Source organism: Fulvia fulva, chromosome 5 (assembly GCF_020509005.1).
Source record: "Fulvia fulva chromosome 5, complete sequence".
Lineage (NCBI taxonomy): Eukaryota > Fungi > Ascomycota > Dothideomycetes > Mycosphaerellales > Mycosphaerellaceae > Fulvia > Fulvia fulva.
The window spans coordinates 4,687,746-4,711,500 of NC_063016.1; the positions used below are offsets into that span (position 1 = coordinate 4,687,746).

Below are 23,755 nucleotides of genomic sequence, written 5' to 3' on the forward strand. Positions count from 1 at the left end.
GGTGAACAGCACAGCTCCTCAAGCTACCCTCTCTGGTCAATTGACTTTCCTCTTCTTGCCGTCACACTTATTGGCAATACGCATCTGACATTGCCGCCAATATGACAGCGCTAGGATCTGCATTACTCATCGGCCAGATTACACACGCTCGTAAAGAGTGGGAAGCTTTAGGGTCGCTGCTCACACTGAAGGTAGACGTTACGAGGCGTGGTCGAGGTAAACTCTGAAACTGATTTCGGGGTTTAGGAATATGGCGAAGGGTCAAGAGAGGATTTTATCAAGAGACTGGACGCCGGCGAATACGATGATGTTGTTGGCATTTACCGCTCGAATGACTCGGTAGCTGTGACCGGACCTTTCGACCAAGAAATGATCAATCACCTACCCAAGAGTTTGAAGTATGTCACTCACAATGGAGCTGGCTACGACAACATCGACGTTCCAGCCATCACAAAACGCGAAATTCAGGTTAGCAGCACGCCCATTGCCGTGGACGATGCTACTGCGGATGGTATGTCTATCCCAACGATATTTTGTTGTGCTCCTTTCTGATTACCCGAAGTCGCCCTCTTCCTCATGCTTGGTGCCCTCCGCCGCATCACAATCCCCTTCACCGCCGTCCGAAAAGGCGAATGGCGAGGCAAAGGCTTCGGTCTAGGCCACGACTCTAAGAACAAAGTCCTCGGAATTCTAGGCATGGGAGGAATCGGTCAAGCAGTCGCACAACGGGCAAAGGCATTCGGCATGACAATCCAATACCACAACCGAACCCGCCTCCCCGAGTCCAAGGAACAGGGAGCGAAATACGTCTCCTTCGATGAGTTACTCGCCACTTCCGACGTCCTCAGCTTAAACCTCGCCCTCGGCCCATCGACGCGACACATCATCGGCAAGCCCGAGTTTGAGAAGATGAAGGACGGAATCATAATTGTGAATACAGCGAGGGGACCCATTGTCGATGAGGCTGCGCTTGTGGATGCGTTGAATTCTGGCAAAGTCTTCTCGGCGGGTTTGGACGTTTTTGAAGAGGAGCCGAAGATACATCCTGGCCTGCTGGAGAATGAGAATGCGGTGCTGCTGCCGCATGTGGGCACTGCGACGTGGGAGACGCAGAAGGATATGGAGGTGCTGGTGTTGGATAATTTGAGGAGCGCGGTGGAGGGGAGGGGACTCATTACGCAGATACCGGAGCAGAAGAAGTGAGCGACGATATACAGCAACGACCTGACGGGATGACTGTAGGCCGAGATTATTTTGGCAGCGACGGCCGCAAGAGCGAAGCACCACTATAGACTTTTCGAGGCATTTGAGGCTTCACGCAGCAGACGCTCCTATCCAGAGATTTTTGACATCCTGCTGCTAACCACAAAGACGCCTATAGACCCAAACTTCACCTATTCCCTCTCATCACCACCGCCTATCGAGTCCGAGCGAGGCCATCTTTTTCAATAGCCGACAAACCCGGATCTAGATGCCGACCGTTGCCGAGCCAAGCAACGCGACGTGAGACACTACTCCACCTCCACTCCCCACAAGCAAAGGATGGAGCCCCAAGCTGTGCAAAGCCTCCAACGAGAATGCTTCGCTCGCACCTCAGCCGAGATCCCACACGGGCACGACCACCAGCTCGGTGTATGGCATAGGTGGACATTAGTATGCATGCAAGCGTGGCAAGCGTGGCAAGCAAATATATGAGCTGCGGGTACCCCCAATGACAGACTCGACAGTCCGTCCGTTGAGAACTTTTGCGAGCGCAGTGGGGCGAGGACCGCAGCGGGACAGCAAGATTCTGAGGTTCTGGAAGTCGTCGATATATCCTCAAGAAGATCGAGGGGACTACACACGACTCACACCGTCCGACCAGGAAAGCCGACCGACCATGGAGTCTACCACGAAAGCCACCACGATATGGCAGGACCTCGTGCAATATCGTCGCGCCTACTTCCTCACGGCCGTGGCGGCCTTTGGTGGCATGCTCTTCGGTTGGGACACAGGCCTCATTGGAGGTGTCCTGACGATGAAATCTTTTCAGAACAGTTTCGGCCTCGACGACGAGTCTGATGCTTACGCGGACCTCTCGGGGAACATTGTATCGGTCCTTCAGGCGGGCTGCTTCTTTGGTGCCATGTCGAGTTTCTATGTCTCGGACAAGTTCGGACGCAAGACTGCGCTGATCATCGCGGATGTCATCTTCATTATTGGGAGTATCTTTCAAACTTGCTCTGCGATCAATGCTACGAGTCTGACGGAGCTGTACGTCGGGCGGGTGATCGGGGGCTTTGGCGTCGGACTCATCAGTGCTGTGGTACCGACCTATATTGGTGAGAATGCCAACAAGGAGATACCGGGATCATGCTGAGTTTCTTTGTGAACTACGGAGTCAACACCAGCATATCATCGACCTCGTCAACGCAATGGAGAGTGCCCTTTGCTCTACAGATGGTCCCCGGAGCGCTGTTGCTGGCGGGCATCTTCTTCCAGAATGAGAGTCCTCGGTGGCTGGTGGAGAAGAACAGGATTGAAGCGGCTCGTCAGGCGCTTGCACAGGTTCGAGCTAAGGATATTCATCACCCCGATGTTACTCGCGAACTGGAGGAAATTGTCGAAGACTTTAATGGACAGGAGAAGCTTCCGCTTGTAGCTCAGCTTAAGGTTACTTGCAGCAGTTCGAAGACGTTCTATACCTTTGGGATGGCTGTGACGCTGATGTTCTGGCAGCAATGGTATGTTATCGCTGGCTTGACACTATCGCGCTGCATCTTTTAGCTGACGTTTGGACAGGACTGGAACGAATTCGATTAATTACTACGCACCCCAAATCTTCCAATCGGTCGGACTCGGCGGCAACAGCTCCAAGCTATTCGCCACTGGCATATACGGTGTGGTCAAAGTCGTCATCACCGCCTTGGGTCTCATGTTTGCCACAGAACAAGTCGGCCGCAAATGGAGCTTGATCATCGGCGGGTGCGGCCAAGCCTTTGCCATGTTCTACATCGGCATCAACCAAGCCGTCAACCCAGTGACCCCAGGCGCTGCTCTCAACGGCAACAGCACGTTCGCCATCGTCTGCGTCTACCTCTTCGTGGTCTTCTACTCCTTCGGCTGGGGTCCGATACCATTCGTACTTTCAGCAGAGTGTGCACCAAACCACGTCCGCTCCTTGATCATGGCAGCAGCTCTCATGACCCAGTGGCTGATGAACTTCGTCATCGCGAAGCTGACCCCAATCATGCTGGCCAAGATTACGTTTGGTACCTTCCTCCTCTTCGGCGCGTGCTGCATCATTATGGTGGTCTACACGGTCTTCTGCGTACCAGAGACGAAGAACGTTCCTCTTGAGAGTATCTATCTTCTCTTCGAGGGCAATATCATCAAAGGCGCAACGAAGGACACCATTCCACGCTTTAGCCGTGCGAAGGTGCTGCAGCACAGGCGGAATGGCGATTCCGAAGAGGCTGGGGTGAAGGATGTTGATGCAGATTCTGCGAAGCATGTTGAGCGCACTACTCATGAAGAGCTGGGGTCGAATGTCTGGTATCCGCAAAACGGCGAACGGGCTTAGATCATGATTCTTCTTGCGCCAAACAAATACAGGGCATAGACTACGACGATTTACGGCAGAATATATATATATATCACCACCCAGACACATAGAACGATTGTCTGCGACCCAACAGGTCTGATGCGCAAGCACCTGACTCCAGTGTTGAGAGTAAGTCACGATGCTTCACTCAGTGTCTTCATTACAACGCCTGGTGCCGCCCTCTGACATCAATCTCCTCCTGCAACGACCCTGCTCCACCACATCCATCCCGCTCGATCCCCAAGCCACCTCCTACTCCCCACAGACCGTCAACGCATTATACTCCTGCGGTCCACACATCGTCACCCTCAACGGACTCGTATCCGTATACTCCGCCCTCTTCTTATGCACAAAGGGTCCCTTCTTCTCCTGAATGCACTGCCGGTCAAACCCTCATCAGCACGACGACGACCGACACAACAGTAGAGTCTTGGCGAATTTTGGAGGGCTGCTGATGTTCTAGAGGTAGGAGTCACACGAGGAAAGTTGAGGAAGTTTTACGCAGAAAGTCCACAAGTCCCGCTCTTCACACCACCCGTTTCCCCAGGAAGAAGGGGAGGAGGGCTGTGGGGTGCATGGTTGTGATGCAGGTTCGGTAGATGTGCTCAATGTTTTCGAGATCTGGAATGAAGTCCGCGACGAGGACGACTATACTCGCACATTGCGAGCCGCGACTTACGAATTCCTTGTAGGAGACTTGTCTCAGTATGAGGCGAGGACGACGTGTTCTGCTGGGATAGTCAGTAGAAGCACCCAAGGGCCGCGGCACAACTGCGTAGAAGGACCTTGGCAGTCTTGTCGCATTGCTTGTCTACCACATTGTTGAAGACAGTCACTGCTTCTTCGATATAGACCATGATTGCAAGCTGAACGAGACCGTCGACATGAGGCGTATCCGAAGATATTTGCATTACAATTCTGTACATCTGTCTCAAGTCCTCTCGATCCGCATTCCGATGCACCTGACCACAACCCATGGGTTTCACACAGGTCCTTGGTCATTAGCACGGCGACGCAGTTCGATACATGTTCTCATCTCTCTGGGCACAGCCATTGCGATCAGCGTGATGATGGTGATATGGGTTGCTGTGGCAATGTCCAGGATAGTGATGACTATCCCTCCACTCAGGCTGTCTGTAACACCTCACAAAAGTCGGCGTACTCGTGCGATATCCCATCCTGCCCCTCGCCACAGTCAGCTGTTCTCTCAACTTCCTTTTCAGCCGCAGGTGCAACCTCTCCGCCGGCTATAGTTCCTTCCTCCTCCCTCTATGCAGCCAGCGGCCCAGAAGTCATCTTGTCGAACCTGGCGTTGCAGTCTTTGGCGGTGTTGGGTATGCGTATCGACCTGAGGCTGTTGTGGGAGTCGTGACTGTCGATCGTGGCAGGCAGTAAGGACATGGTGAGTTGGTGCTTGATCGTACTGCTTGGTAGTCTTCGCAGAAGATGACTCTGGTGAGGTCTTCAGTCAGATTCTTCGGGCACAGGTGTGTGTGCATCGGCACGTGCTCGATGCATGAGGCGTAGTGAGTGTATTTGTGGTAGCACATCGTCGAATCTTGGGTGAGTCTCAGTATTGAGAAGGTGGCTGGTTGAGTTGTGTCGTGCAGCGGTTCGCAGGAGTTCGTGCTCGGTTCCCGGTACCGATATGATGGATCGATCGGATGCGAAAGAAGGAAACCGCCCAATGTGAGTTGTGTTTCGAGATGAAGGTCGGTCAGCATCAAGTTGTGCCTTGTTCTTGTTGAGTCGAGGACTTCGCGACCACAGTGCTTGTCAATTGCGACAGCACTCCTTTATCTTGGTGTGCCACTGCAATGTTTGATGGTTGATGTTCTAATGCAGGGCTGTTTGCCACGCGAACTGGTGGTCTGTGTGCAACAAACACGAGGTGATTGTCCAAACAACGTTCATACAAACACCGTCATCCTCCAAGGTTCGGGATCAACATATATCTCTGGACGTACATGCATCAAGCATGTCGGACGCTGCAGCGGAGCGGTATGCCCATCATGGCGGGCTGTAAGTTTGCCATTCGTTGTAACAGATGTGATGGTGGTCAGAAATGATGTTAGCATCTCATCCGCCAACGTCGACAGAGGCCCACTTCACATCTTGGATAACTCTCGGTAATTCTGATGCCTTGGTGAGGCCAGCTCGCAAGCAAACGAGCCAAACTGCATCTGCATTATCCGCTGCCAAGGCCGTTTTGACGTTGTCCGTCTCCATCACCGGTGCCAACATCTCCAGTGCCTCGTCGAACGATTCGGGAGAGATGGGAACATAACGAACGATCTTTGTTATGGTATCGATCAACGAGGACCAAACAAGGCGAACACTGGAATCGGCGTAGTCGGGGCCGCGTGAATTGAATCGCGCCACAGCATGCTTGAGGCGAGCGTTATTCGGGACCACCGCTGCTGAGGAAGGCTGATGACTTCCTGCTGTCTTTGAAGATGTCATCGACTGCATAACGTGTTTTGCGACTGACTGATACTGCTCGACGATGCCAGGCCACAGCTGCGCGATGCGACTGCGCATGAAACCACTAGCATGCTCGCATAGTAACGCGATGATGTCCAGTGCTGTTGCAACGACCTGCGGCTCTGGATCATCCAGCCTCGATATAATCTCTGGCCAAAGCGTGTTGATCAGAGGTAGAAAGGAGTTCTCATGGCGAGCGATGGCGGGGGTCGCGGTCTTGATCAGTCCTAGCAACGAGGTCCGCAGTGAAGCAGAAGCCGATGGCAAGAAGTGTTGAGTGAGTTCCGATATCTTAAGCAACAGAGCAAAGGTCTTGGGTGCGGGTGGCTGTACTTCAACATCGTTCACAGGTGGGACTTCGTCATCCTCAGTGGTGTGGTCTTCGTCTTGATCACCACTTTCCATGGACTTCCATGGTCGCTGCGGGTGAGCTTCACGAGTGACGGCCGACTCAGCTGATGTAGCGATGTTTTTGGACCGCTCCTGCAGTAAATCGACGAGATCTGTTACACTCGTTGGCTGCCATCGTTCTTGTCGTACATGTGAGATTTTCTCTCTGTCACTATCCTCGATTGCAAGCTGTGGAGCCTTTGCACCTTCTTCGGTCACTACCCCTAAGACCTTGAAGAGGAGCTCCACAAGTAGTGGATAGCCATGGTAGTCCTCCAACGCTGCGAAGATACTGTCGATAGTGTCTTCCAGGTAAGGTAGCAAAGTTGGCCCAGCTAGCTTCACCATCATCAGCAGGACTTGTGGTGCCTGAGGACTGACATCGAAGGAGTTGAGCTTGAGGGCTACAGCATTTGTGAGGTAGTCAACATTGTCAACGATGAGCTCCTCGACAGAGCTGTACCCGCAAGCATCCGAAAATATGTTCAAAGCGGCCACACTATGTTGTTGAAGCGACTCATCTGGCGTCGCCAGTGTGTGCAGAATAGGGTACAGAGCATCAATGAGCTCATGGCGGAAGTCTTTGCCTGCTGCTTGAGCCCTTAGCGCTATTGCCTGAATTGAAAGAGCTTGCAGTCGCTGATCAGGAGACTCATCAATCGGATCTGTCAAGATCGTGAGAGCAAGGGAGTAGAGCTCTTCCAGACTACTTCTGGACATTCTGCTACCACCGTCCTCGAAGTCGAGAAGAGCAGTAGCAGAGTCATGATCGAGCTTAGACGCGGTCTTGGCGGATTCTAGCAACATCCAGAAAGTTGCCAATCGAGTCTCTCCATCAGACAGTCGTAGCATTCTCGAGAGGTCCTTCGTTACTACACCCGAGGCTGATGTGCTGCTCATCATCTGGACAAGTCGCTCGACCTGATGTAAGACGCTCTCTTGTCCTTTGTACTGCACGAGAGGCGAGGTGAAGGCCATGCTTCTGTGCTGATCACTAAGAAACGTCAAATCGAGCGACTGTACTGGTAACATGGTGGCAGGTTGTAGCTTCGGACCAGGTAGTTGGATTGTGATCACAACGCTGTCGCGAAGGCTTTGAGCCAGCGACTTATCGATAGTAGTAGTATTGGTACCGGTGCTGACAAGTATGCTGTACGCTGTTCTGATCTGCTGCATTCTCTGTACTTTCGCTTGTTCGTCGGCAGATTGCATTCTCGTCGCCAGCGACCTCAGCCAGTCGTGGAGCGTGACTTGCAAGAGCTCCAAAATCTCTCCATCTGTGGTAGCAAGTGACTCCAGACTGAACTTGACTGACTCTGCTCGATCGCCACATGCGAGGAAAAGGATAGTCTCAAACGCAAGACTTACGCTGTTCTTCAAGGTCTTCCTGCAGTCTTTGATCAATGTGAAGCAGAACTTGGACAGCGCTTCTCTCACGTCAACTCTGCTGTGGTCTTTCAGTTTGACGATAGTAGCAATGGCAGGTGCAAGTTGAGTTGCAGCCGACTGGAGCCATTTGTCATTGATGACTTTTGAAGTTCCATCTTCGCCATTCGAATGAGTGACGTGGTCAGCTACTGTGTCCCTCAGAGTGTTGCTGAAGAGTTGCTGCAGAGTGTGAAGTGCATCCGTGATGATAGAGGGTGCTCGTCTTTGCTTGGTAGATGGTGTAACGACTTTCGTGAGCTTTGAGACAATGCCAGGAAGGAATGCCGCTTGGATGTCTCGATCGGCAACATTGTCCACGAGAGCCGTCAATGCATGCATTGCAGCGATCTGCACCTCAGCCACTCTACCTTCGACAAGAGCGTCTAGGACAATGCTGATAGTCTGACCAAGCTGCGGAACGTTGGCTTCTGAGGTCAATACGTTTCTCGCTTCTCCTGACGTGCTGAGTGCATCGAAGAGGCGATATAGACATTTCAGAGCGCTTGTCTGCAAGTCATCTGTCGAGCCTCTGAATGACAGGCCTTTGGGCTCCTTCTCAGCCACCATAGTGCACAATATGACTATTTGTGCGGCCAGCTGTGGCTGAATGTTGAAGCTCCATCCTTGATGGATCAGAATTGCCAGACTTTGGAATGTCAACTCAAGGCATCTGATCGACACTTTTTGGCTCGCCTTGAGCACTTGGGAGAGAGGGAAGAAGACATAGTCGGCTAGTCTGGCGTCTAGCGGGTAGCTGTCGGTGATGTTGGCCAGTACCTTATGGACATCTTCCAGTCGACTCGTAAGGAGCTCTATGTTTGGGTTTGATGCATTGAGAGCGAGTGCTGTCTGGCTGAGAGCGACACATGGTGGTTTCAGCTGTTGGAAGAGCTCATGTCGGCCATCCATCGTTCCGAGGAGCGGCATGTCGATGTGCTGCTGGCATCGTATTGTGTGCCGATGATTGTCGATGGATAGAATAGGCAGGAAAGGAAAGGTGAAGCCGTGAAGTTGAGGCAGAAGGAGCGATCTCAACGAAGTGTTGATGACACCAAGTAAATATTGATTGACAGATCGCTCCCCACTCTGAACACCACTTCCAACAGCCTGAACGACTACATGTAGCATGCGACAACTGACGCCCACCCAGACACCGTTCTTTCGCGGTACTGACTGCGCATACCAATCACGATGGCGCCAAACGGCGTAGCCATGAGTCGTAAGAGTGAGACCCACACCCACTACCCATCACATACACGTACCGTTTCTGACACCAACACAGCGCCCTCATCGCAAGGCCGCCCGATCAAGATGGAGGGAAGTATCGCACTCGAGAACTTGTTCGACGACCTCGACGAAAAGACCAAATCGCCACCTGCCGACATCAAGAAACGCCTCCCGCTCGCGACCAACGCCGGCGCATGGAATAAAGATGTCCTCACCACACACTCCTCGCGAGACGACAGCGCCCGCTCCACACCCATCGTCGAGCTCCCCAAGAATATCCGCAAGACATTTCCCAACAAATGCGTCATGGCCGATCGAGCAGAGACCAGCAAATGCATCCACTGCAAGCGCGCCGTCAGCAAGTTCGCCATGCCCAAGCACATCGAATCCTGTCTGGACAAGAAGCAAGAGAAGCAGCGCAAGAAGAAGGAAGCAAAAGACGCACGTGATGCAGCGGCGCGGAAGGAGAAGGCGGGAGATAGCGAGGAGGAGGAAGAGGAGGGGCTGTCGTCGAAGAAGACGAGCAAAGGCGGCATGACGGTGAGCAAGAAGCGGAAAGCCGAGGAGGGGGTGGACGACGGAGCAGGACCGTCGAAAAAGAAGAAAAAGAAAGACGAACCGAAGGGCAAAGCCGCACGGCCCAAGGCGCCTGTGGATGTCGAGAAGCAGTGTGGTGTGGAACTACCGCAGGGCGGTCAGTGTGCGCGTAGCTTGACATGCAAATCGCACAGCATGGGCGCGAAACGCGCCGTTCCTGGACGAAGTGCGCCGTACGATAAGCTGTTGATGGAGTATCAACGGAAGAACCAAGCGAAACTACAGAAAGCGGCATTCGATGCGAACGCGCCCAATCCGGATGACGATAACCTTGACGTCGGGCCAGTCGATAGCGAAGAGGAGAAAGAGGCGGTCATGGCTGCTATACAGCAGAATTGGGGCGGTGCGCCGCTGTATCAGCCGATGCGGGTGCCGTTGAGAAGCAAGTATCAGTACAACCGACTGCAGGGCACATTATTTGGCCATCGATCGAGTCACAAGGGTAGCGGCGGTGGGACGTTCACGTTTGGGCCTGGGAGTGTGGGAGCTGGTGGTGGACTTTTTGGATCAGGAACGCCGGGTGCTGGACTGTTCGGGAGCGGCACTGCTGGGCACCCGAATGCTGCGCTGACTGTCGATACAGACGGCATGGTCCAGCCGCGGAAAATCGTGGTGCCAGGGGCGAGGTCGATGATGGCACCGATGGCGCCGAGTAAGAGGCCGAGCATTGCGTCTGGGTCTTGAGAGTTGAGATGAGCAGCAGATGTGGTTATAGCGGGCGTTTTGTTTTGGTAGATACCCACACACGGCCGGGCATTGTGATGATTTTGGCACACGCGAACACGAATTTGAAGCAGAGTAGAGATGCCAGATCACCACCGCGTGCACATAGTACAGCAGAGTGACAAGCGAAGTACCCAGCACAAACCCGTTCCTGTGCTTCGATATTTACCCCCCATTACATTAACAACATCCGCTGGTGGCTGGGAGCGGCGCGACAATATCAGGCAGGCTTGCTGTCACCACTGGCGCTCCAAGAGTAGGTATGTGTGCGCGCCGGGGGAACCATGTGCATGCCGAGTCGCCCTAATTCACTACACCCACACAACAACCGTCCACCTCATCTCCTATCATACACTCTGGTCGTCTCCATTCCCTCACTTGATCTTATCCCTAACAGCTTGGATCATTCGGCCTGTTGCAGCAGAGATACTCGTTCGTACAATCACTCAAGCAGCCCGGGTCGGGCTCCGTTCTTCTCTATAAAAATGTAAGCACGGTCTGAAGTTTCACTGGATGAGGGTGGAGGCTCGACCCCGAGGCAGTTTAGATTGCAAAAGGCGCGAGTGCTGCTGCAGCTGGCAGATACCATGGGGAAGTATTGTGCGATGAGGAGGATGGCGAGGAGGGGCAGAGGCATTGCTTGTTCGTTGTTGTTAGAAGGGGTGGTGGAGTGGCTAGGTGGTGGAGTTGGGTAAATTGAAGTTTTCATTCTTCGAAACGGGGCGAGGGGGAGGAGTGTTATGGAGAAGTAGGACCCCCTGCGAGGGATGTGCGTCGCAGATTGAGAGCCGTTGGCACCATCGAAGCCATGCGGTCAGTTGGTAGATATGAAAGTCTCTGCTCGCGAGTGGTGTTGTAGCCTTTCTTCGCGACTGCGAGGGCCAGACCGTGGCATGGGACGCTTGATCGGCAGACGTGGGGGCGCACGGGGCGCACGCATCATCTGTGTGCCTTGTTGCAGCGGACTCCCTCCTCGTTGTTTATGAAAGTCGCACATGTCGATCTCCGCAAAGACAGTCTCATTCATGATGTTCGGTCGTGCTACCAACTCCTTTCCAATGTCCACCAAAAACTCACGTGGCCACGCAGCATTTTCTGCGAAACAGTCTTCCGCTCTGGACAATCGGCGTGCGTGGGCATGTACCAGGTATCGTCGTAGCGGCAAGTTCTCGTCCGTGTTCTCATATACACGGCCGTAAAGTGAGGAGGGCTGTAAGTACTGCGCGACCATGCACGCGTCCAGACAGTCGACGGCTTGGGTCTGGAGCATGGGGATTTTGGCGGCGATCTTTAAAGTACCATAGTCTGAGCACTTTTTTTGAGGATGCCTCTATTTCCGAGAGATTGAGGTCAAACTCGCGAGTTTAAAGCCACGAATTGAAAGCCATGAAGATCGAAGGATCCTCGTCTTGCAGTATGATGGTATTGGGCTCCGGTTGTGCAAATGTGCCAGTGTCCAGATTGTCGACCGCGGCCTTGAAGGACCAAGAGGAGAGCTTGAGCAAGCCTTTGTAGATCTTGAACTCTTCCCTTCGTGGTAATAAAGCAGAAATGACGGCGAATGCAAAAGCTCTGACAATCCACCATTCTGTTTGCTCTCTCCAGTCCGTGCCTATCTAGCACGTGTCACCCATCCTCTCTAGTACCTCGATCATCATCATTCACTCAACCTTCCTTCTGACAGCGTACATTCTCCTCGTGAACGTGAAATTCGCACATGTCGATCTTAGCAAAAGCCTCCCTGCTCATCTTGGCGGGCCTTGATATCAGCTCTTTTCCAAGGTCCAACAGAATCTCGTAAGTCCACATTTCAGTCTCTTTGAATGCGGACCCTGCCCGGTCGTAGCGGCGTGCGTGCGAGTAGATCAGGAATTTTCGAAGGGGCGAGCCTTCGCAGGTGTTCTCGTAGATCAGAGAATAATGAGCTCTGGGCTGGTAATGTAGGTCGACCATTTGTTTATACAATACATCGATGACGTGGTTTTGTAGCAACGGTATTTGACGACGATCACCAAAACACCAAAGGGTGAGCAGCTGAGAACAGCTGGTGCTGTCGAGATTGAACTCGCGGATGAAGAGCCATGACTTGAAGCGTTCGAACAGAGAAGGGTCTTCGTCTGGCAGCGTGATGGTGTTCTCCTGGCGCGGCGTTAGGGTAGTGTAACTCTTCACGTAATGTCGCGTCCGCTCACCTCAGACTGCAAGAACCTGCCCGCCTCCATGTTGTCAATTGCGGCGCGGAAATACCCAGAATAGAATTTCAGCAGGCCTTTGTACACCTCGAAGACTTCTTGCGCATCGCCCTTGCCAACCTTGATGCGGACTATGGTATCGAAGCACTTACTGTTGCCATACATTAGCATCTGCTCCGGGCATGTGCGGCGTGCTGAAGTATACTCACCTTCCTGGCCTCTTGTCAGGAGTGCTTGGTAGGTCGGCCATGCGATTGCCAGGACTGCCCGTAATCGAGTTGGTGGTATCCGCCATGGGCCATGCATTTGAGACCAGCATCACCTGAGACTATATCACTACATATCTATGTGCTAAAAATGCTTGGCGAAGTGCGCTTCGAGGGGCTGTCAGAAGAACAAGCATTGCTCGTCATCAGCCATGCGAAGGAGTATAGAACCCAGAAAAGGGCAAAAAGAAACCCCGCACATACACGGATCTGCTCCAGCAGCGTCTCCCTGCTACGGGATACTTTGCTCGAGTGCTCCCTCCTAAGGTGCCCTCCGCTACAGCGCGCTCTGCTGCAGTGTTCCCTGGTACTCTCCTGTGGCCGCGTTGATGGAAAGTTATGCCAGGCTATAAGTCCCCCGGCGGTATAGTAACTACGGTCGGACTAGCTATAACGCACGAACGTACTAGGAAGACAAAGAGAACAATTCTGAATTAGATTGGCGGTGGGATATCAGATCGAAGACGCGAAATGGTGGTAGAGCGTGAGTGAGGGGTGCGCGTGTTTGGAAGCAGAAACTTGGCGATGAAAGGTGGAAAGATGTGACACCTTGAGCCGCTACTTCGTGCGATGTGGCGAGCACGTTCTCATTCACTTTTTGTAACACAAGCTCATTGACGCTGCAACCTCTAGCACGTGAACTCTAAAGTGATGCGCGCTGCTGCATCGTATGCACAGTTTCCAATGCCTACACGAGATTCTGTCAGTACACTCCTCAAACAAACCGCCGCCCACACAAAGAAAGGGCGCCGCCGACCAGTGTGAGGATCAAGTCAACCAGTAGAGGTACTGCAAGTCCGCACGAGGGCAAGACTCTTCGATATCGCCATCGTTATAAATGATACAAACTCGTCATGGTAACAAAAGCCAAGCTTGCCGTCCCGAGGGCTTATATGTGCAAAAGTGAAGGAGATGGGGTTCTTGCGGGAGTGTGACTTACTGTTGTGATGTGCTCTTTTGCCTGCCCACGAGCTTGACCTTTCGTCGAGGAATTGATCATCGCATGTTGTGGCCGTTACGACTGTGTTCGAGTGGTCGAGGGGCCATCAAGAGTTCGGGACAAGAAGAGCTGGACGAGCCTCAACCTCCAGCACGCTCCTTCTCTTTCGCCGCCTTTCGTGCGAGATATCGTGCTTTGGCATCACTAATATCAACGTCCGTCTTCTGCGACTTGGCCGCCTTCTCAAGTCGGACACGCTCCTCTTCCTCTTCTTCACGTGCACGTTTGGCCTGAGCCGCCAGCTGCTCCTCCATCATCTGGCTCTGCCTCTCACGCGTCTCTTGCTTGGCATCATTCTTGCGGCCCTTGAAGGCTGACTGCTGCGATCGATTCGAAGTTTTTAGATGGCCCGCGGCGTGGTCATCCTTAGCCTTGCCCGATGGCACGATGTTCAGACCAGCAGTAAGTAGCTCCCGCTTGTCTGTGATCTGCCCATCCTCGTTCACGTGAATGTTCTTGCCTCGAGATGCCAGTTCGGCCGCCAGTTCTGCGTCGCTCTTCTGTACCTTGTTGTCGCTGAGCTTGACGCCTTCTTTCTCAGCCTTCTCAGCAGCTTCCACGGCTTCGCGATGTTGTTGCTCCGTTTGATCCATCATGGTGCGATAGAAGCCTTGCATACCATTGCCCAGACCCAACCGTTTCTTCTTCGCGGCTTCTTCCTCCGCCTTCCTCCGCTCCTCTTCCTCCAGGCGCTTGTTCTCTTCCTGCTGCTCCTTGTAAGCACCCGTCACGAACTTCTCCTTATCAGCAAACTCGTCTCCTTCCTCCTCTCGCTCACGCTGCAGCTTCTTCTCCATGGCGACTTGTTGGTCCTTCTTGCGTCGCTCGGCTGCATCGAGGAGGTTGTTGATGTACTTTGGCTTTCGCTCGATCGCATCTTGCTTTGAAGCTGCCTTCTTGGCGTCTGCGACGGACTGCTTTGCATCGTGGAAGGAGTCGTAGTCGAAGATTGCTTCGTCGACTTGTTGTGCAGCTTTCACTTGCGCTTTCGAGGCTTGCATAGCTGACAGATCTGCACCAAAGTCTTCGCCATCTTTTCTTTGTGGTTTGGGCTTCGGTCGTCCAGTGAGGCCAGGTGCAGGTGTGGGTTTCGATGTCGAGGCAGATTTGCTGCCGCCGAATGTGCTTATCTCCTCCACTACTTCCCCGACCTGCTTCGGCTCGTCATCGTCGCCATCTTCGTCGTCGAGGCCTTTCAACGTCTTCCGCGTTGGCGCTGCCGCCTTCTTCTTGAGATTGAGCCCGTATTTCAGCGACATGATGTTGTGTGGTGCACGTCCTGGAAAAGAGAGTCGTTGCAGGTCAGTAAACAGAGCTTGGACCACGACGAGGTCGGTGGTAACAACATGAACAACATCACAGAAGGAAAACCAAGTAACGAAGATGGCCGAGCAGACTGCAATGAGCGAAAACAAGACTCGCATGCTGCGTGGCGACTACTACTATGCCTTCACACCTGAACTAGTGAAAGACAGACGCCGATGTGGACGTGCCATATCTCGCTACAACAATGCAGACTCAGAGACATTGACAAGAAGACGGCAAGTCGAGATGTGGAGAGGGTAAGTATGTCGGGCGCATCGCTTATCCATTGAATGACTTCGTGTACACCCATTCTGATCTCGAATTAGCATCATTGGCGACAAAACTCCTCTGCCACCACCAGCAGACAACGAGGAAGCCGACGAGAACCTCTTCGCCGAGGATGCTTGGGTCGAGCCTCCCATTCACATCGACTATGGTACGAACGTCGAGGTGGGTGACAATGTCTTTATCAACTTCAACTGCACTATTCTCGACACTTGCAAAGTCAAGATTGGTGCAAGAACCTTGATAGGCAGCAGCGTCTCGCTGTATGCTGGCGGTCATCCCCTAGATCCTGGAGTTCGCAACGGTACCAAGGGACCAGAGTTTGGAGGCGAGATTGTCATCGAGGAGGATTGCTGGTTGGGTGGGAGCGTCATCGTTCTGCCCAATGTGACGATCGGGAAGGGCAGCACCGTGGGCGCCGGAAGTGTGGTCACTAAGGTGAGTCGTCGCTGTGTCCGGGATGTAGCTTGGTGCTGATTGTATGCAGGACGTGCCACCCTACTCAGTGGTCGTTGGTAATCCAGCCAGGGTGATCAAGCAGGCACCAAGAGATACGAAGCTGGATGTAACAAGTGGAGCTCTTGCGGCTCTGCAGAGAGACGAGGCCAAGTCAGAGGATTAGAGAACTCGAGTTTGCAACGTCCGCTCTACCAGCTATGCCGAACGTTGGCTGCCTTTAACAGTCGCTGGAGCGCCACAGGTACGAGCTGGCCGCCTACGTACTGCCAATTACCGTTGAAGAGGCCAGCAGTAACGCAGTAGCTTGGCGAACAGCTGGACCAGCAAAGGAACCAGAGCACCCCTCGAGCTTTGTCTCGATAAAATATCCAAGCTTGAAGGCACCCGCAGTACCTCGCCATGGTCGATTTCAGGAGCCACGCAGCAGATGATACTTGACACATCTATAGTAACAACCGGCCGTGGCCATCAGCCCCGCAGCAGGAAGGAATCCGAAGCCGAACGAGACTAGTCTGGTCCCAAGGTCAATACAATCCTCTTCCACGACCGATTAGAGATCCACCTGCTGCCCTGTTGCATTTGGAACAGATACAAGGACCACAGAAACACCATGAAAGAACTCTTAAACCTGGCCAAGCGCGATTGCGTAGCATCCGGCAGAGTGGTTTTGCACTTTCGATGTCGGTCATGCTTCTTCCCCGACCTTACGAAAGTCAGTCAAATCGGTGGGTTCTGAGCGGAAGTGGTTGAAGGCTGCACATTCATTTTATATCGGCTCTACAGGTGTCACCTATCGGCCTCAGCTCAACACGCAGTCGAATCTTCAGAGCTTGAAAACATGCTTGTTGCGCAAGGTCCCTAATCCGGTGATGCGTACCTCTACAACATCTCCATCTTCCAACCAGACTGGCGGTTTCATAAATGCTGCAACTCCACTTGGTGTGCCCGTCATAACGACTGTGCCTTTCCTCAAGGTCTTGCCGAGAGTCAAGTGGACCATAATGTCCTTCAGAGTGAACAGAAGATCGTCTGTGCGGGTGTCTTGCCTAAGGTTGCTGTTCACCAAGGTCTGAAGCCTCAATGCTTCCGGCTGGGGAATGGCTTCGTAAGAAGCAAGGACAGGACCCACGGGAGCAAAGTGATCAAATGACTTTGCAACGTGATGCTGGCCGCCAGCAGTCTCTTGTGTTTGCCATTCACGGGCACTCACATCATTGCCAGCCATAAATCCAATAATGTAATCCGCGACATTGTCATCTTGGCCAAAGTCCCTGACATCACGGCCGGTCACAAAGCATAGTTCGCCTTCGTAGTCCAGCTTCTCGAAGTACCTTGGGATGGCGATGTCTTGATTAGGAGCGGCGAGGGCATCTTTTGGAGTCAGCATCGATTGGTGCAATAGAAGTTCGCCTATGGCGCCTACCCGGTGGCTTGGAGAAGTACACAGGAAACTTCGGGACGGGAAATCCAGCTTCCTCGATATGGGCCTTGTATATCAGGCCGATTCCATAAATTATTGGCGTTGTGGCCAATGGACACAGTATCTGCTCGCGAAGATAGCCTCAGCGGGATGACCTGTTGAAGAAAGACGGCAGACATACCTTGGCTACTCTTGCGGTCGTGCCACTCGGTTCAAGATCCCATGGCTCTGTGCCGATATATAAGTCGACGCTGGAGCCTTCCAAAGCGTCAAGATTCTCCGGAGCTTCGCCATAACAGATCTTGCCTTGCGCGTCCTGGAAGCGAATCAGTCTTCGAAAGATGGCCTTCATCTTGAGCTGTCTCGACGAGAAGAGGTTTGCTGATATCGAGGCGACGTTTGTAATCTGCTCGTTGAGTCTTGTGCTCAGTATTGTGTTTGCACTAGTCCCCTTCTGCTCGGACGAAGCAGGCGGAGAGGAGGGAGCCGTCGAAGTGTACCAGAATGGGGCCCCTATTGGGCCCACAGCTTTGGACTACACGTCTGCAAAGCGGGGAAGCTTTCCAATCTGTGTAGTGAGTCTGATATTCGCGCGGTGTTGTGGATATGCCTCGCGAGCAAAAACGATGCTTCGGTGTTCTGTGGCTGGCCGGCGCCACTACGTTTGAAGAAGCTTTGTGCGTATCATTATGGAAGGCGAACGTGGACAGCAGGGGCTACTTTCATACGGCGCAGTATGGTGGTCTTCATGGCAGTTACATTGCATCGGTATCTGGCAGGCCTCGCGGCCCAATCTCCACTCTCTTCTTTAAGGAGACCTCGTCCTCGCCACTTTTGAATCGTTGAATCAGATCCTCCACATCCACATCAGCTCCAATGGGATTCTCCGCAAAGGCCGGGCTGCTCATGAACTCATTGGCCTGATCGACGGTGTCGAAGTTGTCGACTTGCGTCTCGAGCTTGTTGCCATCTGGATCGCGATAGTAGAGGCTGGTAGTTGGCCCATGATTCACGGTCCAGAAAGGATTGATGCCACGCTGTTTGCGTTGCCGATATGCCACCAGAAGATCACGCATCGTCGGGAATGTAAACGCAATGTGCTCAAGCCCGCTACTCTTGCCTTGTTTGGGGCCAGTCTCGGGTCTGTTGACAATGGCTATGCGGTGGTGCTCCTCATCGTATGTGAGGAATGTGACGACCGGATTGCCATACGTGATATGACCGCCGAGGAATGTGATGTAGAGTCTACCATTGGCCGATAGTTTGCAGTTCGCAGAACGACGTGTGCCAGCGTACTCGGGCTGATGACTTTGTCTCCAGGCTTGTCAAAGTCTTCAGTGGTGATAGCCATGATGCTGTGCTTGGGAGCAGTATAGGAGGCACTGTGGGAGGCGAGTCTTGGGGTTGAGAAGCTGAAGGGAGAGCTAATAACGACGGTGTCTTGGAGCAGCGCATTTTGGTACAGTATATGTACTCGACAGTCTCGGAAGGCTGTGGAGGCAGTTGGTCGTGAGCGTTCGGATACAAGCAACTCTTACATTGCAATCCGAACACTTTCGGCTAGACTATGTATATCTGTTCACTGACTTTCGCCAGCACGCGATGGGCATCTTTAGCCGAGCCTACTGCCTCTCCTCGCCAAGCCACATGCTGGTCGGGCCGGATGAGAATTAATGCTCGCTCATAGAGCTTCTTTGCAAGCTGTTCACCAGACAAGTCCACCACTGAAAGCGACATAGTCAGCTCTTTCGCACTGTCGACCAAGTACTCCTGACCGCAGGCATCCTTGGCAAACACCAGTAATGTCCAGTCTTTGCCGAACGTCTCGAAGATCGCGGTGCCGGTGCTCAGGAAAAGGTGCGGTGGTCGACTGCCTGGCCACGTCGTCGGCGTATACTGGGAAGCACTCCAACTTGGCTCGACGCTACCACTCTCATCGGCACAGATGACAGGCGAACAGTATCGGTAGTCCATCTCGATTCCGAAGTCTTTGTTCTCGCCATCATGTTGCCGGTAGTGCTCATGCACTTTGAGTCGAGTGGAACGAGCTTCATCAGTGTCATCGTCAACATGGCGAGGATTGGCGCCGTTTCTGGTCAGAAGCTCCTGGGGTTGGACGTGGACTCGATGGTGGACTCCTGAGTGAGCCACGTTACGTTGAGCTACTGGTTTCCGCTCAATCTCATACGAATCCAGAAGTCCTACACCGCCGCTCTTGTTGATGACTGCTGCCAGCTTCCAGCCCAAATTAAATGCATCCTGAATGCCAAGATTCATACCGTATCCACCGGTGGGTACGTTCTGGTGGGCAGCATCTCCAGCCAGGAATACGCGACGATTTGGGCCCGACCAGTCTTTCGTCACTGCGATGACGGGTCGCCAAGTCGATCGAACGAGAACCTCATCGATCGTGATTGGATATGGATCATGCATGCCGCCTAGTACACGATACACAACTTCCTCGGAGCTCAAAACACCAGTATCCTCGTCATTGTCTCCGTGCAGAAACATGTGCACTGTCCAGGTATCAATTTCGTCTTGAGCAATGATGGCCTCCCCAAATCCTCCAGAACGATCTGTGAGGAAAATGTGCCAAAACCGGCCAAATTTATGCAGTCGACGAAGACCGCGTGACTTGAAGTGCACCAAGACCGCACGTACAGGACTGCCGGAAGGACTATAGTCAGCACCACCATCGAAATGGAGGCTTGCAAGGGACAGGTGTGAAAGCGTACAGTGGTCCTCCCTCGATGGGGATGTGGAGCGCCCTACGCACACGACTGGAACCCCCATCACAGTCAGCGAGATATCTCGACACAAAGCCGCACTCTTCCCCTTCTGGACTCAACACTGTTGTCTTAACGGACCCTGGCGTTTCTTGGACCGCAGTGACTTTCCACCCATGACGAAGATCGATAAGGCTGTCCTCGTCACAGATGGACTTCAGCCATCGCTCGAAAATTGCTTGAGAGATGCGTTGCCACGGCTCTTGGGGTTGGGTGCCATCGTTGTTCTTGGAAATGCGTGTTCTGAACTTGTCTACACTGGGCAGCGCCCACTTGCTCAATATCTTGTCTTGTGTCAGACCGGTGGACATGATGACATCCTGATCGAAACAGGCGTCTACACCATGCCGACGTAGATCATCTGCAAGCCCGAGATGTCGGAACAGCTCCATAGATCGGGCGTTGGTTAAATCCATTTTCGACCATCGAGTGGTTGTGGAGTTGCGCTCGAACAGAATTGACTTGACGTTATGTGTGGAAAGGATGCGGGCCAAGATTAGCCCAACAGGGCCGCCGCCAACGATCACGACTACATGGTCAGGCAGGGTGTGCTCTGCAGAATCATTGATCGCCATTGGACAGAAAAGGGTGTCAAGGATGCCCGAAGCAAAAGGCGGTTATGTGTGAAGAGAGCGCAGGAGAAGAGGAAGGAACGCACTGATGGCGAGCAGTAGGAGCACTCGGCCTCATGTTAAGATACGCAGTGGCTGCGGATCAACAGGCCTACAGTGTAGCTTTGCCTTGTCGACTCCCCGCTTCCTGCCCTTCGCCTGGTGTCGGTCGTGCCTGTTCGACACTGCCGCACACATATAGTTCTACTGCGCTAACCTCTTTTGCTCGGCTTTCACGAGAGGAGAGGAGAGCGACATGTCAGTCCGTGCACATGCGCCCCACTTGCCGTAATTCCTTGAGCATCAACTTGAGCTTATGATGTCTACATGTAGACCTCTGTGGACATGGAGCCTGCAACCTTTGATGTCGGAAGTGGTATCAACACTGAGAGCGACACGTCCAAAAAGCGTAAACGTGCCTGGCAAGCGTGTGACCACTGCCGAGCCAGAAAGATTCGCTGTGAGTACTCTAAGTCCAATCTGACCCCTTCCTCGGGACGCACCTCAGGCCATCTCCGCTGATGCAACACTCCTCCAGGTAATGGAGAGACTGCGGACACGCCTTGTCCCAACTGCATCGATCGCGGCGTTGATTGCGTGACCACGATCAGTCAGCGCCGGCGACGGCGACCCATCGGCACCACCGCCAATATATTCAATCATGCACAGCCTGTCCCGAGTCTCACAGACTCTATGGCGATGGGTCACTCGCCGCTGTGCCCTTATTCAACACTGGGGCAAAGCGAAGAAACCACGGCTTCTATTCAGGTCGACGACGACGGTGGCGAAACGCCAGACGACTTACGAGAACGCAGCAGTGTCTTGCCCAGTGATATGGTACGCCATGATGTTGTATGTTCGCCCTGTTGTCACCTGCTAAGCTAAGCTGTACACAGACCAATTGGGAATATCATGGTGAGTAAAGCCCGCACTCCTGGCAGTATACTGATGCAGGTGGGTCTTTCCATACTCATCGCCATTACCACAGGTCCACGGTCGTTTCTATCCGTTTGTTCTAAGCCTGCGGTGAAGTGGGTCAGCGAACAGACCGGTCGAGCAGACTTTGCAGATATCGCCAGTCACTTCGCCTCAGACATCACTCGGCGCCTGAAAATGGATGCTGACATCTCTCCTACGAGAGCACCCGAGCCAGACGCAGAAACTGCCTGGCACTACACAGAGGGTATGATTGCGGAATTATGGTCCATTCTCTTGCTAATAGTGGCATGGTTCGCATGTAGCATATTTCACATTAGCTCTGGATGCCTCACTTGCCGCTTTGCATCGGCCGTGCTTTGAGCGCCAGCTTGCGGCTCATCTCGCTGGCAACGCCGTCGACAACAGTCCAACATGGCATGCTTTGAGAAATGTTGTGTACGCATTCGGTTGTCGCATCGAATTGTCCAAGAATTGTTCGTTCAAGGACGCTAGCCAACAGGCTTGGTTATATTTCGAGAACGCACTAGCCGTGTATGCACGGCTTTTGTTTTACAAGACCTCAATCATGGGAGTTCAGGTTTTGACGCTGATGGTACTCGCACCTTGATGTATTCTGTTAGAAGCTCTGCAGATCGACTGATCCATGCCACAGGCATACTACACACAGAATATCGGCACACCGTGTCTGGAGTACATGCTTTCGTCGGATGCAGTTCGACTCGCGTTGGCCAAAGGGCTCCATCGAGCGGCCCCACTCTCGCAAGGCCTTACCGAGCAAGACGTCGAGCAACGCAATCGTATATTCTGGGCAATATACTGCCTGGAGAAGCAGATTGCATGTCAAGCTAGTCGGCCATCGGTATGCAGACGAGCCTGGGGAAAGGTTGGAGCTGATAGTGTCCCAGATCATTGACGATGAAGAAGTGACCTGCTCACTACCTCGGATCACTTCACCCTCCGATGATGCCTTTAGCATTGCATATTGCCACAGTCTGATCAGGATCTCACGGGCACTGTCGACGATTGAGAAACGACTGTCGGCTGTACGATGTTCCAGGATGGATGTCACCGCGACTGTACAAACAGTCGATGAATTGCACTCAGAACTTGAGACTGTCAAGAACGCACCTCAAAATCAGTTCGGTCTTGCTCTGGGGACAAAAATTGATGTCACAAATTCACCCGAGGACTTCAAGCTTGATCAGCTCGTGCACTTACATTACGCTTACCACACAGCTATGCTCAATGTGCATACTATATGGTCGTATCCATGGATTCGTGCTCTGGTCGGCCTGTCTGCAATAGACAAACTTCGGGACTATGTGTTGCGCTCGAGCGACGTCGTGGCACGGGTCTCGCGCGATATGATCGCGATAACCGAGCATATACATTTCAAAGCGCATGCTACCGTCCCGTAAGTACAGAGTCTATTATCTGCGTGTCAGCTCGTTGTTAACCATAATTAGGGTAGCTTTTTTTGCACCAATTTATGCAATGATTAGCCTCTTTGTGTATTGCCTCGATCGTCAGAAGAGTCTAGCAGACCTCGCTGTTATGGACATTGGCACGGGTTACTTTTCCAAGCTTGGTCTGGAGACCGACTTTCTGATATCGGTCCCCTTCGTGCGAGCGATCACTTCATTGGCGTACGGCTTTGAAGAGTCAACGCTTGCGACGAATCTGCATAATCACCAACATCTCGCTCAGGGTGGCATGAACGCAAGCCAAAGTCTTGGTGCAGACTTCTGGAACGTTGGCATTCTCGATGCTGAGACGATGGTTCACCTGGAGGACTGGAGCACCTTTCCCAGGATACTGTAGTTTCATTACGCCTCAAGATGGGCGAAGGCCAACCACACAATCCGCCCACTTTTCGAGATGATCGTGCACCCATGAATCTTTGCAGTCCCGCATACTCGTTGGCTCTCGGGACAATGGCCATGATTTTGCTTTAGGGGCCTTTACTACTTGGATTCCGGAGGATGTTGATGCATGGACCTCCGTGACTGGAGTAAACACGCTTCACGCTTCATCGAAGAGAGCTCTAAGAAGTCGCAGTC

General features: G+C 52.9%; 11 protein-coding genes across 11 annotated transcripts; 5 read left to right on the forward strand and 6 right to left on the reverse strand.

Annotated features, from left to right (window-relative positions):
* Positions 1–101: 101 nt before the first annotated feature.
* CLAFUR5_06411 (Putative 2-hydroxyacid dehydrogenase) lies at positions 102–1,203 on the forward strand (the record flags this gene model as incomplete). Its single annotated transcript, XM_047905559.1, has 3 exons — positions 102–191; positions 247–511; positions 563–1,203. The coding sequence occupies 3 exons, from the start codon at positions 102–104 to the stop codon at positions 1,201–1,203; spliced, it is 996 nt and encodes a 331-aa protein (XP_047762636.1).
* Positions 1,204–2,352: 1,149 nt separating this feature from the next.
* Positions 2,353–3,562, forward strand: CLAFUR5_06412 (putative quinate permease; the record flags this gene model as incomplete). The annotated part of the gene is made up of 2 exons (XM_047905560.1): positions 2,353–2,723; positions 2,782–3,562. The coding sequence occupies 2 exons, from the start codon at positions 2,353–2,355 to the stop codon at positions 3,560–3,562; spliced, it is 1,152 nt and encodes a 383-aa protein (XP_047762664.1).
* A 2,100-nt stretch (positions 3,563–5,662) lies between these two features.
* CLAFUR5_06413 (TEL2-interacting protein 1) lies at positions 5,663–8,812 on the reverse strand (the record flags this gene model as incomplete). Its single annotated transcript, XM_047905561.1, has 1 exon — positions 5,663–8,812. One exon carries the CDS (start codon positions 8,810–8,812, stop codon positions 5,663–5,665), a length of 3,150 nt encoding a protein of 1,049 aa, XP_047762663.1.
* A 264-nt stretch (positions 8,813–9,076) lies between these two features.
* On the forward strand, positions 9,077–10,393 carry CLAFUR5_06414 (SAGA-associated factor 73; the record flags this gene model as incomplete). The annotated part of the gene is made up of 2 exons (XM_047905562.1): positions 9,077–9,110; positions 9,168–10,393. The coding sequence occupies 2 exons, from the start codon at positions 9,077–9,079 to the stop codon at positions 10,391–10,393; spliced, it is 1,260 nt and encodes a 419-aa protein (XP_047762612.1).
* Positions 10,394–10,822: 429 nt separating this feature from the next.
* On the reverse strand, positions 10,823–11,141 carry CLAFUR5_20051 (uncharacterized protein; the record flags this gene model as incomplete). The annotated part of the gene is made up of 2 exons (XM_059462901.1): positions 10,823–10,909; positions 10,965–11,141. 2 exons carry the CDS (start codon positions 11,139–11,141, stop codon positions 10,823–10,825), a joined length of 264 nt encoding a protein of 87 aa, XP_059319014.1.
* A 655-nt stretch (positions 11,142–11,796) lies between these two features.
* Positions 11,797–12,943, reverse strand: CLAFUR5_06415 (uncharacterized protein; the record flags this gene model as incomplete). The annotated part of the gene is made up of 4 exons (XM_047905563.1): positions 11,797–12,048; positions 12,122–12,571; positions 12,625–12,775; positions 12,834–12,943. 4 exons carry the CDS (start codon positions 12,941–12,943, stop codon positions 11,797–11,799), a joined length of 963 nt encoding a protein of 320 aa, XP_047762608.1.
* A 1,027-nt stretch (positions 12,944–13,970) lies between these two features.
* On the reverse strand, positions 13,971–15,149 carry CLAFUR5_06416 (Nuclear speckle splicing regulatory protein 1; the record flags this gene model as incomplete). The annotated part of the gene is made up of 1 exon (XM_047905564.1): positions 13,971–15,149. One exon carries the CDS (start codon positions 15,147–15,149, stop codon positions 13,971–13,973), a length of 1,179 nt encoding a protein of 392 aa, XP_047762271.1.
* Positions 15,150–15,273: 124 nt separating this feature from the next.
* On the forward strand, positions 15,274–16,102 carry CLAFUR5_06417 (Maltose O-acetyltransferase; the record flags this gene model as incomplete). The annotated part of the gene is made up of 3 exons (XM_047905565.1): positions 15,274–15,452; positions 15,522–15,918; positions 15,968–16,102. The coding sequence occupies 3 exons, from the start codon at positions 15,274–15,276 to the stop codon at positions 16,100–16,102; spliced, it is 711 nt and encodes a 236-aa protein (XP_047761633.1).
* Positions 16,103–16,762: 660 nt separating this feature from the next.
* Positions 16,763–17,711, reverse strand: CLAFUR5_06418 (Fumarylacetoacetate hydrolase domain-containing protein 2; the record flags this gene model as incomplete). The annotated part of the gene is made up of 3 exons (XM_047905566.1): positions 16,763–17,310; positions 17,363–17,483; positions 17,541–17,711. The coding sequence occupies 3 exons, from the start codon at positions 17,709–17,711 to the stop codon at positions 16,763–16,765; spliced, it is 840 nt and encodes a 279-aa protein (XP_047761595.1).
* A 403-nt stretch (positions 17,712–18,114) lies between these two features.
* CLAFUR5_06419 (FAD-dependent monooxygenase apdD) lies at positions 18,115–20,456 on the reverse strand (the record flags this gene model as incomplete). The annotated part of the gene is made up of 3 exons (XM_047905567.1): positions 18,115–18,680; positions 18,943–20,024; positions 20,095–20,456. 3 exons carry the CDS (start codon positions 20,454–20,456, stop codon positions 18,115–18,117), a joined length of 2,010 nt encoding a protein of 669 aa, XP_047761557.1.
* Positions 20,457–21,101: 645 nt separating this feature from the next.
* CLAFUR5_06420 (ABC-transporter-regulating transcription factor) lies at positions 21,102–23,516 on the forward strand (the record flags this gene model as incomplete). The annotated part of the gene is made up of 8 exons (XM_047905568.1): positions 21,102–21,216; positions 21,295–21,593; positions 21,653–21,671; positions 21,745–21,939; positions 21,998–22,287; positions 22,348–22,554; positions 22,601–23,109; positions 23,162–23,516. The coding sequence occupies 8 exons, from the start codon at positions 21,102–21,104 to the stop codon at positions 23,514–23,516; spliced, it is 1,989 nt and encodes a 662-aa protein (XP_047762141.1).
* Positions 23,517–23,755: the final 239 nt, after the last annotated feature.